At 39.3% G+C, this 17,133-nt stretch overlaps 1 protein-coding gene across 1 annotated transcript in view; it reads left to right on the forward strand.

The window, feature by feature from the left end:
* SVIL (supervillin) overlaps positions 1–17,133 on the forward strand; it is a 105,826-nt gene that overhangs the window by 30,203 nt on the left and 58,490 nt on the right. Inside the window, exons 2-3 of the mRNA XM_086466384.1 lie at positions 6,961–7,027; positions 12,253–12,344. Coding sequence (XP_086322510.1) covers positions 6,961–7,027; positions 12,253–12,344 — 159 coding nt within the window. The remainder of the gene's footprint in view (positions 1–6,960; positions 7,028–12,252; positions 12,345–17,133) is intronic.

Raw genomic sequence — 17,133 nt, forward strand, 5'->3', positions numbered from 1 at the left:
GATTTTTGTTTTTATGATAACTGCAAGTCACAACAAAGTATCTAGTTCTCCTTATCACAGAGGAACTCTTCTAAATATAAATTCATAAGCAGTCAAAATTCGGAAAGAAAAAAGACTTGATCTTGGTGAGACCCGATTCATAACTCTTCAGTGTTTTGGGGCTGGCAGCCCTGTAAGTTGGGAACAGTTTTGCAAGCCGTTTAAACTCCAGCTTTGATTACAGTGATTAGTTTTGCCAGACAAAGGAAGATATTTTCCTTCCCTTCCTGTGGGAAGCTTCAGAACAACATTTAGCTGCCAGCTGGTCTTTCATGAGCAGTCTCAGATTTGAAATGTATGCATGCTTAACCTCTAGCTCTGCCCAGATGACTGCAAACTTAGCTTCCAGCTGGGCTGCCTCCCTTTCTAACGTCTGAACTGTTGTTCTCTCTTTGTTTGCTTATGTTGGAGGCTGCTAATGCTCAAGAATTAATGATGGCAGAGGAGGACAAGAACATTACTACCGATTTGTAACACAACCTTGATAACGCATTTTGGCTGAGCATACTTCTAGATCCTGGAGACTCGATCTCTTTGAAGGACAAAATACTCTTCCTCCATCCCTCATCAAGTATTTGGAGATGGATTTCTTTTCTTCTGGGAAAGACTTGCTCTTAAACCTGCTGTTTCCAAATAAGCAGCAAAAAGCTAAATCTGAGACTTCTTTTCTTTATAATGTTGCTTGACCCTGCTGAGTTACTATTTTTACCAAGGTATCTTCTCCACTGCTAAAGCTCGTTAAAGGACAGCATGAAGACCTGTCTTGCAATAGGTGATCCATTTTTGGTGGAAAGGAGGGAGGGAAGTTGTTAGTTACCTACAGGTGTATCTTCCTAACTATCTATGTGAAGTGCATAGCATTGGTGTAATACCCTAAGGCTCCAGCATCTCATGGCTTTAAGAGTTTAACATCCTTCATCTTGAAGTGATGCTGAACAAACTGTGGGGTCACAAATTCTGCACAGTAGCACAGTTTCAGTATTAACAGCAGTGACATTAATGTGAATTCATAGATACCATGCACAGAGCAATGACTGGTGATCTCCTTCCAACCTAACATGAAGAGAGCTTGAAGCCAAACTCTAGATTGTGGGTAGGTTTTTTTTGTGAAGACCTTGATACAGATGTTGCTTTTATTGGGTATTTTACTTTCCTCTATAATAATTCTCTATGGTCCCATGAGATGGCCCCTGAATTCTTGACCTGCCAGCCATAAATAGTGGGGAAAGGAGTCCTACTTGCACCAAAGCCTATCATGAGTATTCCTTTAAAGGTGGTAGCCTATGCTCTAGGAGAAACTGGCTTCTTACTGTGTTCTGTGAGTAGCATTTGAACAGCACAAGCAAGATCTCCTTTAAAATATACACATTTGTGAAAAGGCACTTTAGAGTTTTTCTGCAGCTCCGTGTGCTTTACCTTCTGCACCCTGTTCACCAGGAGGATGCTGAGGTCAAAATGTTGGAGATGATGCATAGCAGAGGAATGTACGAGCCTGACCCGTCCCTCCACAAATACAAACACACCCCTCCTCTCTGTCATACGGGACATTGCCAGACGTGGGGGTGACAATCGAGCTGAGCTCACCTCCTTTGTTAGCCAGAAGGGTTGATCCCTTTCCTGATCATAAGATCCTGTGCCTTTTCTCTTTGTTCTGACACCTCCTGAAAAGCATACCTAGCAAAAATAAAAGGAAATATTTACCACCAGTTTAATCATCTGACTGGGTCACCAGGGGAGCAGGACCTAGCAGAGGTCCTGCAGAGAGAAGTGGGTAGGACTGTCTTGTCTTGGCAGCCATGAACTATTGCATCAGCTCAACTGTCAAGTCTAACTTCTCCTTCAACCTTGCTGGAGACTGCAGCCACGAGATTTATCAAACGTATGTTATTTATCTACATTTTATGAGAAACAGTTCCCTTACTGTGTACCAGATGAGTTAGAGGTGCTTAAAAATGCTCTAGCTAATAACGCCTCTATTCACAATATCATGGAAACAGTCTTCACACAAGCAGGGTTCAGAAAGAAGGGACCTTTTCAGAACTGGGTGTCTTTATTGATACACCTATGCAGATACTGGTCCAGAATGTCCCCATTACCTGTTAGCAGCGACTTCTTTGTTATTTCTCCACTGTCTTGTTTTTGTGTTTTAAGCACACCTGCATTTATGTCTAGGCTGTAAAGCAGGTTTTCAGGTTAATGGCAGGTTTGAACCAGTGTCGACAGATTACATTTTTTGTTACTGCTTTTGTATGTACTAGGCTTGAGTGAATACATGTAGGCCTTCACAGCTGGTCGAGAGAGCACAGCAGTGTTCGCTTTGTGTTCTACGGGTAGTGCTGTGAAGTGTTTAGAATTAAATGTAAGAACCAGTAAGGTTACAGGCAAAGGAAAAAATGTGGTATGTACCAACAAATATTTTCTGAACATAGGGTGTTACTTGGCGAACCAGAGGCAACAATGCCTTCTTCCTTGTGTTTGGTGACTCGCTTTCCAGGGAGCTCTGGACTGCTGAAAGATCAGCTAATAAAAGGTGCTTTGGTTAAAGTGATTATTCATGTTTAAAATAAATAAATAATTACAAATTGTAGGGCCATTAGACAAGACGGAGTGCATATTCTTCTATCCATCGCAAGAACTTGTTAGCGTGAAAACCAGCATTTTGATGACCTAGACAGGCTAAATACAACTTTGTGCTGAGCCAACAGAAATAGGTTTTTGATAGGTTGTATTTTTCACTTGTGGTTAAGCAGTGTCTTTCATGGCATCATTGCTTATTATTTTGCCTGTACCTAGAGGTTCCCAGCATGGATCAGGGTCCTGTTGTACCAGATATCACACAAACAGGTAAGAAAAGTCAAGAGCTTTAGTCTTGTGTTTCTAGGCTTTTCATGGTCCTGACAACCCCGCCCTTGTGATGAGTTTTCTACTGATACTAGTTGAAATCTTTTTGAAGGGAGGATGTCTGTTGGAGGGAAGCTAGTACGCGGTTACTGCCTTTGGTTGGATGGGGTTAAGTACATGGACCTGTTTCAATCACATAGTTAATGCTTCTTTGTGTGTCTGTGTTAGACAATCAGGTAGTTCTGTGTGGAAAACTGAGCCAGGGTTATTGCACCATTTCAAACAAATACTTCCAGACTTTCAAAATGAAATACAAAGGGTTCTGACACTTCAATCCAAAATCCATCAAATCTATTTAATAAAAAATATGGTAGCTAGACAGTACTTTTGTGCAATTTTACACCTTCTGTCTCAAATTAAAATATTTGGAGCTGTAGTGTCTGTTCTTAAATCCCCACCCCCACCAGTAATTTTGCTCATATGTTATCCATAAATCTTGTCTGTTTTAAATGTTCCAACTAATAGTTAGGCAAAATGTTTAGCATAATGATATGATTAGCAGAGTCCACTTTTTTGGCAGCCTGGATACTGTTTTTCTTAAGTAAGCACTGTAGTTTATCCTGATTAAAGATACGAAGGAATTATTCCTCTTCTCGGAGGGTTTTTTCTTTTATCTTTTTTTTAAATTTTTTTTAAGTATGAGGATTTAAGGGTTCTGCATTCATTTTGCAGGAATATAACGTGTGATTTGGCTGGGTCTTTGAAGTGGTAATATTATAAATCTCCCAATCACCATTGCCCAATCTGTTTTAGCATTCATGTGCCTAATTTCTGTTTGTAATCTGATTACTGGCTTGAGCTGCTCCAGCTTGCAGCCTATTGCTATGCATTTACTGTACTCCCTGGGACGCGATAGCCTGACAGCTCCAGTCCTGTGCTATGAAAAATCTCTACACGATATTGCTAAGACAGGCCTAGGGCTGTGGCTGGTTGAGAATTAGCTGCTATTGTAGTTTCTCTTTGCCGAACCCTTTGTTTGTGCAACCATGTTCAGAAATCCTTGGATATCCAGCTATTTGGGAAATGTTAAATACTCTGAGGAGCAAGGTAAGACTTCTAAGTAGATGGAAGAAAATGCAGTTCATTTGTGTATGTTTAATCTCTCTTATATATAGGTATGCATGTGTAAATATTGTTTGACTGGCTCTTCTGCAGCTACATTAGCTACTTTAGCAATCAGTATGCAGTTAAGTCACAGAGGCAATTTCATTATTTCCTAAAGGACACTTCTGAAGGATCGGATTAGATGGATCTTTTAATTAGTTTAGCTTGCCACCGACTTAGGGCCTTTAAATATACTAAGTAACACTGGAAGGTTGCATGTACTTTTTTTTTTTTAAAATTCAGCATTTTTAATTTCCTATGTATTGAATTATGGATAGTGGTTTTATCTGGTAGTTTGTACCTAAGAGGGAGGGGGACTGGACTGAACAAATGGTTAAACTTGTGAGCAAGTTTAATTTATAGTTCAGGAAATAAACTCTTAATTTTAAATACAAATATTTAAAATTATTTTAATGTGGTTATGAGTATGTTTAGAATTCTTTAGTGAAAGAAGAAACAAAATGCTGTTGCAGAGATTTTTCTTCTGTGTATCAGGTACTGTGAGGGTGGTTTGGTTTTGTTTTTGTTTTTTTTTTCTTTAAATTAACCATTGAATTAAGACTGTGTTAAGCTCATGTTTCTTATGTGGGCATATTTATTTTCTTTTGAAGCAGAGTTGGTTTACTTTTTTTCCTGTGTTTGTATTTAATTTTAAGACTTCCATGTTGTAGTAAATAAGTTTCATTGGACTTTAATCCTCCAATGTGGGATTTAATTTGAACAGGAGGAAATACATAAAATATCAAAACTGTGTAAGAGAATATAATTGTCTGGTTGGGTTTTCTGTACTGGGGGCAGGGAGGAGGGGATGGTTGAAAAGAGAGGAGCTTGCCCCTGTGAAATACAGCAAAGATTTAAGATGGTTTTGAGGCATTATAGATGTGGTATGTATGAATGTTACTGAAAGTGTTTAATGGGTAGCAAGAATCAGACCACTTTGTGTGCTGCCTCTTAGCAGCCCTTCTCCCAGCAAAGCAATGAAAGCTACTTTCTTCCCTTCTCATATCCCCTCTCCAGTTTTGGCTAGTGTAGGGAGAATTTCTCTGTAGTCTACTTGTGGTTTTCATGGTGGACAGCTGTTTTAGTGCCAAAAACTATAGGATGGGTTATATCCTGTTAGAACAGCTATAAATTTTAAGATATGCCTGGTTCTGATTAGCTAAGCTGATACTGAGCTGGGCTTTTTAAGTTACTGCATACTCTTCTCACAGTAATGTAAATCTAGCCTTTTTAGGGGATACTTATGGCATGGAGTGCAATTTTAATGTTGTAGTGTAAAATGTAATAATTTATATACCATTCATACTGTTTTTCTTATAATGCTCTGTTTTGGTCTAACAAGATGTTTCTGTGTAATCTGTGTGCTTTATTCTCCCTTTACTTAGAGAAAATGAATGTTAACAGAAACAGGAAAAAGTTGCCTATTAAAGTTGAAGAATGCTATTAGCAAAGCTGCTTGAAATCTGCAGTGACTTGTAGCAGATGCCTAAAAAATGCCTTTTTGCACATTTTAAGCCTCTTTATCAAGCTATTAAAATGGTCTTTTATGTTTTACTTTTTTTTTTTAAAAAAAAAAATCTGTTTACCTGGGGAGCTGGCAGAAAGAAGTGGAAGAGAGGAGAGTTAAAAGTTTTGAAGGGCAATAGACAAAAGATACATTGTCTAAATGAAGACCCACATTGTCAGCTGCAATAAGTTTCATTAAATCCTTTCTGCAAAAATAAGAAACATCCTACATAGATTTTAAAATGCATTGTATAAGCAAAAAAATTTTTTTTGCCAGTTAGCTCTTCTTTGAAATAGTTAAATCTCAGTAGAGTAAAAGGGATATTGCTTCTTTTGAATTGTTCTGAAGTCCAAGTCGCATAATATTCAGGTCTGTCTTTGAAAAATAATGTGAACACTGCATCAGTGACCAGTTGTTTATTAATTTAGGTTCTTGGGGTAGTTGACTTAATACAGATGGGGACAGAAGGCAGTTTTCCTATTGGGAGTAAATTATTAGTAGCTTCACGTGTTTTTCAACAGCAGTCACAGGACAGGTGCTCCCCTGCTTCCTGGCTAGCAGTTCTCTAAGGTCTCTTAATAGCATCCTCATTGTTGAATAAAGGGAACTGGTACTTGGAGCACTGGTCCCCCCTGCTACTGGTCATCGTTTAGACCTCTAATGATGCTCTTGACTGCAGAAATGAAAAAGTTAAATCCGGGGGAAGAGGGAGGAGATTGCCTATTGCTTGTTATGGTCCACAAAGGTTTTGGAGCCTAGTGGCTTCATGATAAATACTTTTTGAATATAAGACTGTGTCTGACACAGTTTTGCTCTCAGTGTAAACGTGTTCCTCTGTGAAAGTAGGCATGATCTAAGGCTATTCAGAAAAAAATGGGAGCTTCCAAACAGTAGACAACCTTCAGAAATATTTCTGTCATGGATGGTGTAATACTGTTGTTGCAACAGATCCTCAGCTGGGCATCTCTGACTTCTGCAGTGAATGTGCAGTTTTTATAGTATTGCTAGGCTGCAGCCAAAAAGGCTTTTGCTGCTTGCAGCATTTCTCGTTTGCAGAGTGCCTCATAAACATGTCTACTGCCCATTTTATAAGCTGGGAAACTGAGTCAGGGAGTTTAAACGATAGCCTCATGGTGCAGTGCTACACCACGAATACTGGGATTAGATCATGGCAGTTCCATAAAGTATTGACACTTTTCGTATGTTTACTGTCTGTACTCATTTTTGCAAGGCTTTGGTTTATCACCATCTGGGACATGCCAGCTTATGCTCCTTTGACTAGAAGGAAGGCCCTTGTATGCAGTCCTTTCCAGTGGAAAAGGACTTGATTGGAGAATATAACCTAGTTTCCTAAAAGTTCCCCATTTATTAAAGCATCTTCACTATGCTGTGGTTTTTTCATTTCACAGATTTTGAAAAAGAAAACTCAGTCAGATTTAAACCTTCACGATTGCTCCAAAGGAAGAGAGCGTTAAGGTAAGGTCAAGTTTTTCTTGCCCAGTGAAGATGACTGGTTGCATCACTGTAACTTGCAGTCATTGCTTGAATCTATGTTTCTTCTTTTGTCAGAGAAAATTATTATTGGTCCTCTCACAGGACCAAGCTTTGGCATAAAGCAGATGCTCTGAACAGGTATTGAAAACACCAGCTGTCTCCTACGTAATGTGAAAATATAGCTGGCATTGCTAAGGGAAAAGTCACTCTGCGCTGAGCCTCCTGCCACTGCAATGCCCGTTTTTTCCTTGCATGGCACGGGCACAGTACAGACATATAGTGAACCAGCTTGGCAAACTGATCTGTCTGAAAAAGAAGGTGGCTGAAGTGGAGGAATTAATTATACAGCCATGCAGAGAGCTTTGTCAGCACATGGGAGGGGGACACCGCAGAGATGAATGGAGAGGTGATGTTGCCACTTCTTTGTGGGGCCATGCTGCCTTGTGCCTGCAGTCCTCGGTTCCACAAGGCTGGGTAAGGGGATACAGTTCACAGTTAAGCAAGGTGGCAGGTCACATTCCCTCTCTCTTCCCATCCTCACTCCGACTGCTTTTGATGTCCACCTTTGTGCTTGCTGGACATCACGGCGGAGAGAGGAGGTCAGGGAGTTGGGAATTGATCCTTGCCCCAGCAGCCAGCTGTTTTGTTGGCTCAGCTGCACAGGAATCCACCAGCCTTAGGCACCCAGGCTTGTGTTTGCTAGCATCTTTTCAATCAGTGCAGACCTTCTGGAGCGTGCCTGATTCCCTGCCGTGTTATTTTAGGTACTGTAGAAAGACGGAGGGAATAGGTGTACAAAGATGCATTGTGTTATGGAAGGCAGGTAGGCGAAGGTAGAAATGAGAGGAGTAGAGAAGGATGTGACTGTAGGATGGACCTTTTACATAAGAGTCCAGGGAAGGAAACTCCCCTGGAGGTAGAGAAAGAGAAGAAAAATTAACGCCAAGCACCTAGCTGGCAGGTGTACAAGTGGATTTTCGTGCATGTGTTTCAATCACAAAATCGCAGTATATCCCGTAGCTTTAATCCAGATGGCAGGGCAGCGTTACCAGTGGCATTTGGATCAAACTTCTGCTTGGTTTTGGGCATATAACTAGGTTAGTGGGACAGCTATTTAGAAACTGTATGCTGCTGCTGCAGCAGCAGATGAAGTTTTCAGCCTGGAATCCCTGATGTATAGAAGCAGCCCACACTGACTTTGGAAGCTGCAAGAGCAGTGTAACTACTGAGGCTGTCAAATACTCTACTAATGCCACATTATACATTGTTTTTAAAGAAAAACTATTGAGGTTGTGAAATGTTCTTGCCTGTGTTTTAATAGGAATCATATGAATTCCTGAACATTGGAGAGGGTAATGAGTTTGTTGGGAACCTGAGGCCAAACCACACACAAATCCTGTGCGAAACAAACTTGTGGGACCTCATGCTGTTGATTGCATTTCATGAACCATGATCACAGGCTGTATTTCAGGCAAGCAAAGGAGAAGTTGTTCCTCTTTCACTATCCAGATTTAACAAGGACTTTAAGAAGAAAGAATTCTTGCAAACTTTTTTTTCTATTTACAGAAACCCACGTGTGCCTTAAATTCTTTTAATAGTAAATGCGCATAGCCTAGCTGTTAAGTGCAGAAACTCCTGGTGCTGCTGCTCAGAATCTGCATCTAAATTTATAGCATGACTTGAGAAATTAAGAAAAGCAAAGGTAAATAGATGTAGTTGTGATGCTTCTAGAACAGACTTGTGGATGAGTTTGAAAGTGCAATACGCTTGGCAATCCAAGTCTGACTGTCTGCCTCTGCTTAAGCAACTAAATTGGTGCTCCAACTGCTCCTTTAGCAGAGAAACAAATGAAGCAGGGAGACATCTAGATAGATCCCTTTGACAAAAAAAAGGAAGTCTTGGTGAGGATTTACTTATGAGAGTATTTTTTTTAAAACCTTTATGAATAGTGTCCTGTAATTTTAAATTTTTTTTGATTTTTACTATTTGGAATTGCTTTAACATCATTCCGACTCAATTTAGAATCCTAATGAAAGTTCTTATTGAATATTGTGACATGTCCTAAATATGCCTGCTTTCATTTTTAGAACTGATTTTATATATGTATCTATAAATACCCAGTTGTTTGGCTTGACTGTATCATCTTCAGAGCAGTGCTCTATCTCTGAATTCTCTGTGCAAGTGAAAGCAATGTGATTGATATATCGGTTTGAAACATTTTGTGTTTCTGATGTGCAAATATTTAAAACAATTAATGCCACCTGCAGCTTTGTGAGAGAGAGCAAAAATGCCTCTGAAGAGGACAAACTCTGTTGTGGATAAAATAGTCAGTATATGAAAATAGTTAAACCTTTAAAAATAAACAAGTAAATAAAAGTTGGCAGTCTGTCCAGAGGGAAGTGGAAAATAAGAGCATGAGAAACTGTAAAGGGACGTTGACAAAGTGGATAACCTGTGATACTGTGTAGCCCAGTGAGGGTTAAGCTTAAGAAGTTTGTGGTTATTAAAAGAATTTTAATGAAATCTGCCAGTGAGCAAAGGTTGGAAGCCACGCTCAGTACAAAGGAGGAGGGAGCTCACATACAGGAAGAACTGGATGACCTTGAGGAGTAATAGAAAAAGGATGTAATGTAATAATACTAAGTGCACAGTTGTGCATTGGGGGCTGATATATTTTTCTGTCACTTGCAACTGATGAAAGCAAAGCCTTGCATATTAGTTTCTCATGCGGGATTGAGCAACCAATATAGTGTAGATATAAAAAAGCAAATGTGTTGTAGATCCTGGCATTCGTCTGGCTAGTCATATAATAAGGCTTTCTCTGTTAAAATTCCTTTTTTTATAAAACATTGCTAAGACTCAGGTCTGGAATCAAGACTCTGCAATTCTGGTCACCTCATACAAAAAAAGATGAATTAAAACTAGAATAGGTAGAGAACATTTTTACAGATAATCAATGAAACTGAGAGCCTGTCTTGAGGAAGCTGAGTAGATGTGGAAAACTTCTCTTAAGAAAAGTAAGTAAGATGACCAACAACACTGGCACAAGAACAAATGGATGGAAACCAGTGAAAGACATTTGGACTTTGAATTAGAGGGTCTCTGGCTTCAGAGACCCTGGAACTCCCTGGAGTTTGGAGGAAGGGGCAGGAGTGAACCTAACTAGTTTATAGTATTTAAAAGTTTGTGGGGGATCCACAAGCAATCCAATATTGCAATTCTTTTTAGAACCAGCAGGCTAGTGCCAGTCCTGATTCTCTATGATTTTACCTTGGAAATTCGTGTTGGACTGAGGCATAGTTGTGGATGTTAGTGCACAGTTAATTTAAACAAGGATTTTGCTGTATGAGTGAATGCTTTTCTGTACTGAGTCCCATGTTTACAGTAACTTAAGGTGCTATACTGTCACAAGCATTATGGAAGCAATTGAAGATGCTGCTAAATAAAGCCTAGGTATTCAAGTCATGAGCTGGGTCCCTCAGCACTTTTGAGACAAGTCTTAAGTAATCAAATTGATTTGACAAAATAAATTTGGGTTTGATCTATAGCCTTAGGGCAATATTCTTCACATTTTTCGAACTCATCTTCAGCCAAAAGGAGTAGAAACTGCTTTCAAATGGAAACTGTGAATCTCTCCACCTGGGGGTTCCCCAGAAGCTGTGTCTGTAAGAAAATAACATATTGTGAGGCTAATAAGAATCATGAGTGCTGGCAAAGTGGCGTTAGGCATATAGGAACATACGATTAACTGTCTAAGTCTATGCCCAGTGTCAGATGACACACACGCCCATTTGCTTGTGGCTGCTCTGTGCTATTTTTTTATTTTATTTTGTTTTATTATTTAGTTCCATTAAAGCGTTTTCACCCTGTAAGGATATACACTTTTCTGTAATGGAAAGCTTATTGCAACTCTTCATCTTCTATTTGCTATTTTCTGTAGTGGCTAACATTGCTTTTCTTGGCAGTACCTGGCATAATATCTGTAAGTGCAGTTGTTGGAGACAATTTGCAGCAGGTGGCATAGTGCCTGAATGTGATACAGCCCAGTTTGTTTATTGTTGTTTCAAGGGTTTTATTCTCTCTTCAATGTCTTAAAAAGGAACATTCTTTATAAACGATAACAAAGCAAATACTTCTTGGACTTCATGTAAAATGTTATTAGTCATTATATGTTGAAACTCTTTTCATGAGAAATACTATTCTGGAATAGTGAGTACAGTTGTTTGGGGTTTTTTTACTATTGTTTCTTTGCTAACCAAATACCCTTGATGTAAGGATATTCCATTCTTTAAAAAGCCATTTAAAAACTGTCCTAAGGAAGCATTTTCCAATAGTAAGGCTAGGCAATTTATCGTATCATAATGACAGTGAATCGTATGGCACAACACTACCATGGCAAAATGAAGAGCCTAGGATCACTGTGGGGATTTGTAGCCATTACACCTGTCTACACAGTTTACTAAAGGTTTTAAGAGTAGTATAAGTTTTCTTATGCCTGATTGGAATAGTTTAGAAGTCATAATGACAGAATACAGCAGTTGCCTCTCAGTTTTTAATAACTGGAGAGAAAAATCTCACTTTGTTTTTACCCACATGGAGGATTCCTCCAAAAAACACTCTGTAGACAATTAGTACTACTTTAGACCCTTATGACACCTGCATTTTACAGTTAAAATTTGTATATTTAATGAACATATTTAAAGAAACATTTTGTTTCATCTAAATGGGCTTTTTTGCTGGTTTGAAAAGACAAGATATAAAACTAAATGATCCACTGCTCCTATTAGTGTATTATAAGCCATACAAAATGGAGAGATCGGTGCAGTAACAACAATAGGGCAGTCGTGCAGAAAGCTTCTAGGTGGAGTGTACATACAGTACTGCATTTGCCGAAATATGTTTTAATATTTATGGGGAATCATTTGCTATATATTATTTCAAATGTAATTGCTAGTATAGCATTTTGAAGGCAGTCTTGGGTCAAATATTTAATGCAAAAATGTGTCACAGTCAGTTCCAAACAAGTTTCAAATTATGTTAGGTTTGGCTTTGTGAGCTTCTTGGGGTTGTTTCTTATTTCGTTCTTATGGAAAATATTTTCTTTGCTATCTCTGTTAGACTATCTTGCAGTAAATTTGTTACATCTTGGCTTTATTTGATTTGTGGCAGAAACATCCACAGTTCTGTAAACCAGATGTTGCTTTCAGTTTTCAGAAGGAGTTCTCATTTGAAGATAAAGAAGAACTTGCAAACAGCACAAAGGATATTGATGCTAATCTCTTAGCAGTACTTCCAAAAGGTAGGTAAGGGAGACACATTATGAACCCAAGTGGTAATTTAACAGCATGTGAAGTTTAGCCTATGCAAGTGCAAGGCACAGTTAAAGTCTCTTAGGCACAGATGTTTTGTAAGTGACTTTTTTTTTCCCTGTGAAGTATGCATAGGGGATAAACCACACTGCTCTTTTATAAGGCCTTGTTACATGCCAGCTTCATAAAGTTCAGCTTTGTTTACCTAGTTTTCAGTAAGTTAAGAAGTAGTTGAAATTCAAGGGGTTTCTTTGTACCACTAGATTAATACAGAATTCAAAGGTATTAACTTGGCTTGTAGTCATAGCTTTTCCTGGTACCCTTCAGTGGTTGGTAGAATCGCTGTGCTTGCATGACCAACTGACTACTCACTGAATTTCAATCTTGCATGCTGAAGGACCTGCACTACACATGCGTTTTGGGACTATTTTTTTAAAAAAAAAACTTCTGTCTTAGTCCAAGTAACTTATGAAGAAAACAGCAGTTCCATCTTTATCTTTTGACACAGTTGAGGTAGAGGTGAGAATTAATTCTCTTGAATTAATTAGAGGAAATCGCAATCCACTTGGAAATAATTCTTGACCAGTAAAGTTTGACTGAAGAACTACATGTAACTGGCACAAAGAGGTTGTTCCCTTCACTCAGGGTTGTTCTGGATCTCAGAACTTCCATTAAAATTGTGTGTGTGTTCTGACAGTATTTACCCTTTTCAGACAAACTACAAGGCTAGATGCACTAATCCCAGCGTAAAGCAACGGGTTTGCTCTTTCAATGTCATTTGTTGCAGAGTTGCTTTAGAAAGGAGCTTTTCTTCCAGCATAATATTTAAATGATATTTAAGTCATGTGCTTGCTTTTATAATATAATCATTACAGGTGTTCAGAAAGAGACTTCATTGACACAATGATGGAATAGAGTTTACACAATACAGACTTCTGGAGGGCACTAGTGACTAAGAATACATAGTCCCTCATTATTCCACATACTTAGTCTTAGAATCATTCTGGCCAACAAGTTAATCGTGGGAGCCTTCGCTTGAGAAACCTTCTCTGTAAATTGCTTCAAAGAACTAAATTCTATCCCAAGATGTCTCTGTTTCCTAAGAATAAAGGCATCAGCAGTGGGAGCTGATGGTTACATTCTGAGGGGACTACTTGAGGCCAAACACTTTCTGAAAATTGAGGTTATTTGTCCCATCTAGGGCCTAACTTTGATCCAGATTTGCATATGTTGGAAAATCGGAGGAATATATTTAATTTTCCACTGATGCAGTCTGAACTGAGGTTCAAAGAGTCTAGCTGAAGTCTCACACTTTGCTGCCTGCAGTTAAGCATTGAACATGTTAGTATGCCTCCGCTAGCATAAACAGAAGGTAAATGCTTCTCCAACCTGATTTGTACACCATCATCTTTCCAGGTGAGGAGAGGAGGAGGTAGGAACAAGGCTGGTAGGCTTCATTATTGTGTTAGATTTTCCTCAAGATGAAAGCAGATATACCTACATTGAAATGGTTATTTGCCATCTCTGAGAAATTAAGTTTCTGGCACGCAAACTTTTGATCCATGTCTATTCAGGCTTCACAAATGTATGTGTTCACTCTCTACTAGGGACTTTTGAAAGGCTTGATTGAGTTTTTACAGCTTCTCTATTTTAAAAATAAAACTGCTGTCACATGCCTGCAACTTCATCCGCATGTATCCCCTCTGCTGTTATCAAAGAGGGCTTTCAGCAAAACCATATTTATATTCTGTAACAAATGTTTCTGAAAGATTTCTGAATTCTGTAAGAAATTTCTTACCTTAATTGAAGAAATTTTTAAAACATTTTTGTAAAGTGGACTTCAAATGTACGTTTTGGTTTTTATTCTGGAATGAGACATGGAACAATACTGCTTTTGATAAATACTGGTATTATAAGGTAAATTCTGCTCAGGAGGTCTACAGTTACCGAAATTAAGATGCCTCTTGACAGTCTGCCTTAGAGGGTATCCTTCTGTACCATCCTGCTCAACATTCTAAAATAAAGCCTGAAGTTCAGGGCCGTTACTGAAGTGTGGCTGTTCTTCCTGTTGCCCTTAACTATACTGACCAGCAGTGCTTATACAAAGTGTGTTGGCATGAAGCGACTGAGATAAGGAGCTTTTACTGAGAAATTAATTATTTTAAGCTTCTTAGTCTTTTCTTGTGTGCTGAATGAGATCTTTGTGCTACCTTTTAGGTAGAAGTGTTATTCTTTAAAACTGTCATGAGTGTCTTTGAGATGATGTAGTTCATGATGGTTGTGTGGAAAAACATCCCATGAACGGATGGGGAATTGGCTCCAACATTCAAATTGCAGACTAAGAAAGAGAAACCTGATCACCTATGCTTGCAAGGGCCAACCAGTGTCCTTGGGAGTGAAATTTCTCCAGCTGGCTGTCACGTTTTGAAGTCAAATACTTTATTCAGCAAAAAGAAATCACTAGAGTAGAAGGCTTCCTGCATTTTATCTTCTTTTTTTGCCTTTTTGTGCTCCTTTTCCCCACTTCCCCAGGAGAAGAATATTGCTGAAACTGCTTTCACAAAAAGCTTTGCAGATGTTGGCCAACCTAGCTGATATTACTGTCTGGAATCTCAAGTGTGGAAAAAGTGTAAGGCAGCATAGAGTAGTCCCATGCTATTTTTGTCCCATCTTGTTTGGGAAGGTGTTGGAGAGATGCTTCATGAGGCCGGTGTTCTTTTTAGGACTGCAAAGCGGTAGTAGAATCTCTGGAACTTCAGCTAACACACAGCAAGAGGGTGTTGAGCTAATGCTGCTGGGAGTTCTTTGGATGTTCCACTTTTCTTGTATATGGACAACTTATAGTCGAGTTTCCTTTTTGGGGGTGGAAAAAAAAAAAAGATTACTTTAGTATATGAAGCTGTACTTTAGAGCTTTACTAAAGCTGTGTAAAAGACCTGTTCTCTAATGAAGGTTTTAGGGACTATGTAAATTGGTGACTAGGGAAGAAAAATTATCAGGATTTGGATGGAATATGGTTTTGTTAACTGTGAGCTGTGGAGGCCTTTGACCTGTCTGAAGTGGCAGAACAATTACAGGTTTTGTTTTGACCATTTTATGTATGTATAGCCAACATATGGAACAGAAAAACTAATAGCCAGTGGAACAAACTTAAACAGAAGTAGATTTGGCAGAAGTAAGAGCAAAGTATTTATGAGAAATCATTTCCTTTGGTGTGAATGTGAGATGAAGACTGATTTCATGTGCATAAGTTCCCTGTTTAATACAGTTCCACTGCTAGCACTGCTTCAGTAGGCAGGCAGCAGCAGGAACTGCTCGTGCACTGAGAGAAAAGTCTATGAGCACGCAACGTAAGGGCTCGTCTTTGCTTTGGTGTTAGTTCAGGATGCAGATTTTGCATTGCCCGAGTCTAGTTTCTGTCTGTCTCCAGAGATCTGTGCCTGGAGCTTGCTGACTTTCAGAGGCTGGGTTCCACTGTCAACCTGGTCAACAGCATAGGCTTCAATCTGCTTTGCTGCAGATGCTGAAACTAGGCATGGAAGAGGTGTCCCTTGGGTTAGCATGGTTACGTAGCTGCATCTGCACTGCTAGTTGCATTGAATGTGTACGTATTAGATTTTTTTTTTTTTTTTCATGGCATGATCATAGTCTGAGCTAACCTGGCTTGAGAAATTGAAGCGGATAGCTTGAGTCTGCTTTCTGTAAAAATGTACACTAAAGGAGTTGTTTTGGAGAGTGGCCCAGTGTATTTCTTTCCCCTGTTAATCGCACATTCTCGGTAGGCACTCTTCTGTAGCCTCAGATTCTATATTCATACCTCATTAATTTCCTTCTGAGTAGTCATGATCATTCTTGCTGATCCAAGACATTTTACCTGGAGTACTAGAGGCTTTTCAGCACGTGAGGTTGGTACAACAGCCAATGTCAATAGTATGTGTCTCTGAGGTATGAGTACTGCTATTGACTACAGCAATGTGTGTCAGCTAAGCTGAAACCCTGACTTAGCTATGCATGTAAGCTCTTGCAGTAGAGGAAAGGGAGAGAAGGTGCATCTGACCTTTCAAAGAGTGGTGTTTAAGTAATGTTCATCTTCTGAGTACCTAGAGCAATGAAGTCTGGTAGGGACAAAAGTTGATTTACTTTTGCAGTGGTGTGGAACAGTATCTACTAGACACTCCTGACTCATCAGGTGTTTCTGTTGGCAATCTAGGGTTGATTTAGCGTGCTGTAGAGTTTAGCTTGCTTTAACTTTTGGTCCCTGGGTCGAGAGGATCAGAACCCCAGAGGTGTGTTGCATCAGAACAGGCGCATGCAACTTTTAGCACCACATCTGTGCCAAGGCAATGACATGGGGATGGGGGGGCGGTGGTTGTTAGGCACATACACACACACTCATCCACTGTATCCTTTGACAGCCTGGATGGTTTCTCTTCCTGAACTCACACCGCACTTGTTTATGTAGCACTCTCCGCTCCAGTGTGTTTTGCAAACATCACTGGTAACTGCACATATGTGTGTATATATATAGGGATTACTTCAGCGATCATGCCTCCTCTTGGTTCACTACTATTTTGTGAACTGTGACAGCTGTCTACTAGCACATAACACCACCAAACAGTTTAGGGGGAGAGAAGGAAAATATGTCTAATTAAAACTGCAAGGGAAAATTAGCAAAGTAGAAAGTGATTAACCATGCAGGAATATCGTGAGAGTACATGGTAAATTTCACTCCAACTATGAGTCACTGGGATCCTTGGGATTTACTTAATATAAGGGTGT

Source organism: Leptosomus discolor, chromosome 6 (genome assembly GCF_034619465.1).
Source record: "Leptosomus discolor isolate bLepDis1 chromosome 6, bLepDis1.hap2, whole genome shotgun sequence".
Classification (NCBI taxonomy): Eukaryota; Metazoa; Chordata; class Aves; order Leptosomiformes; family Leptosomidae; genus Leptosomus; species Leptosomus discolor.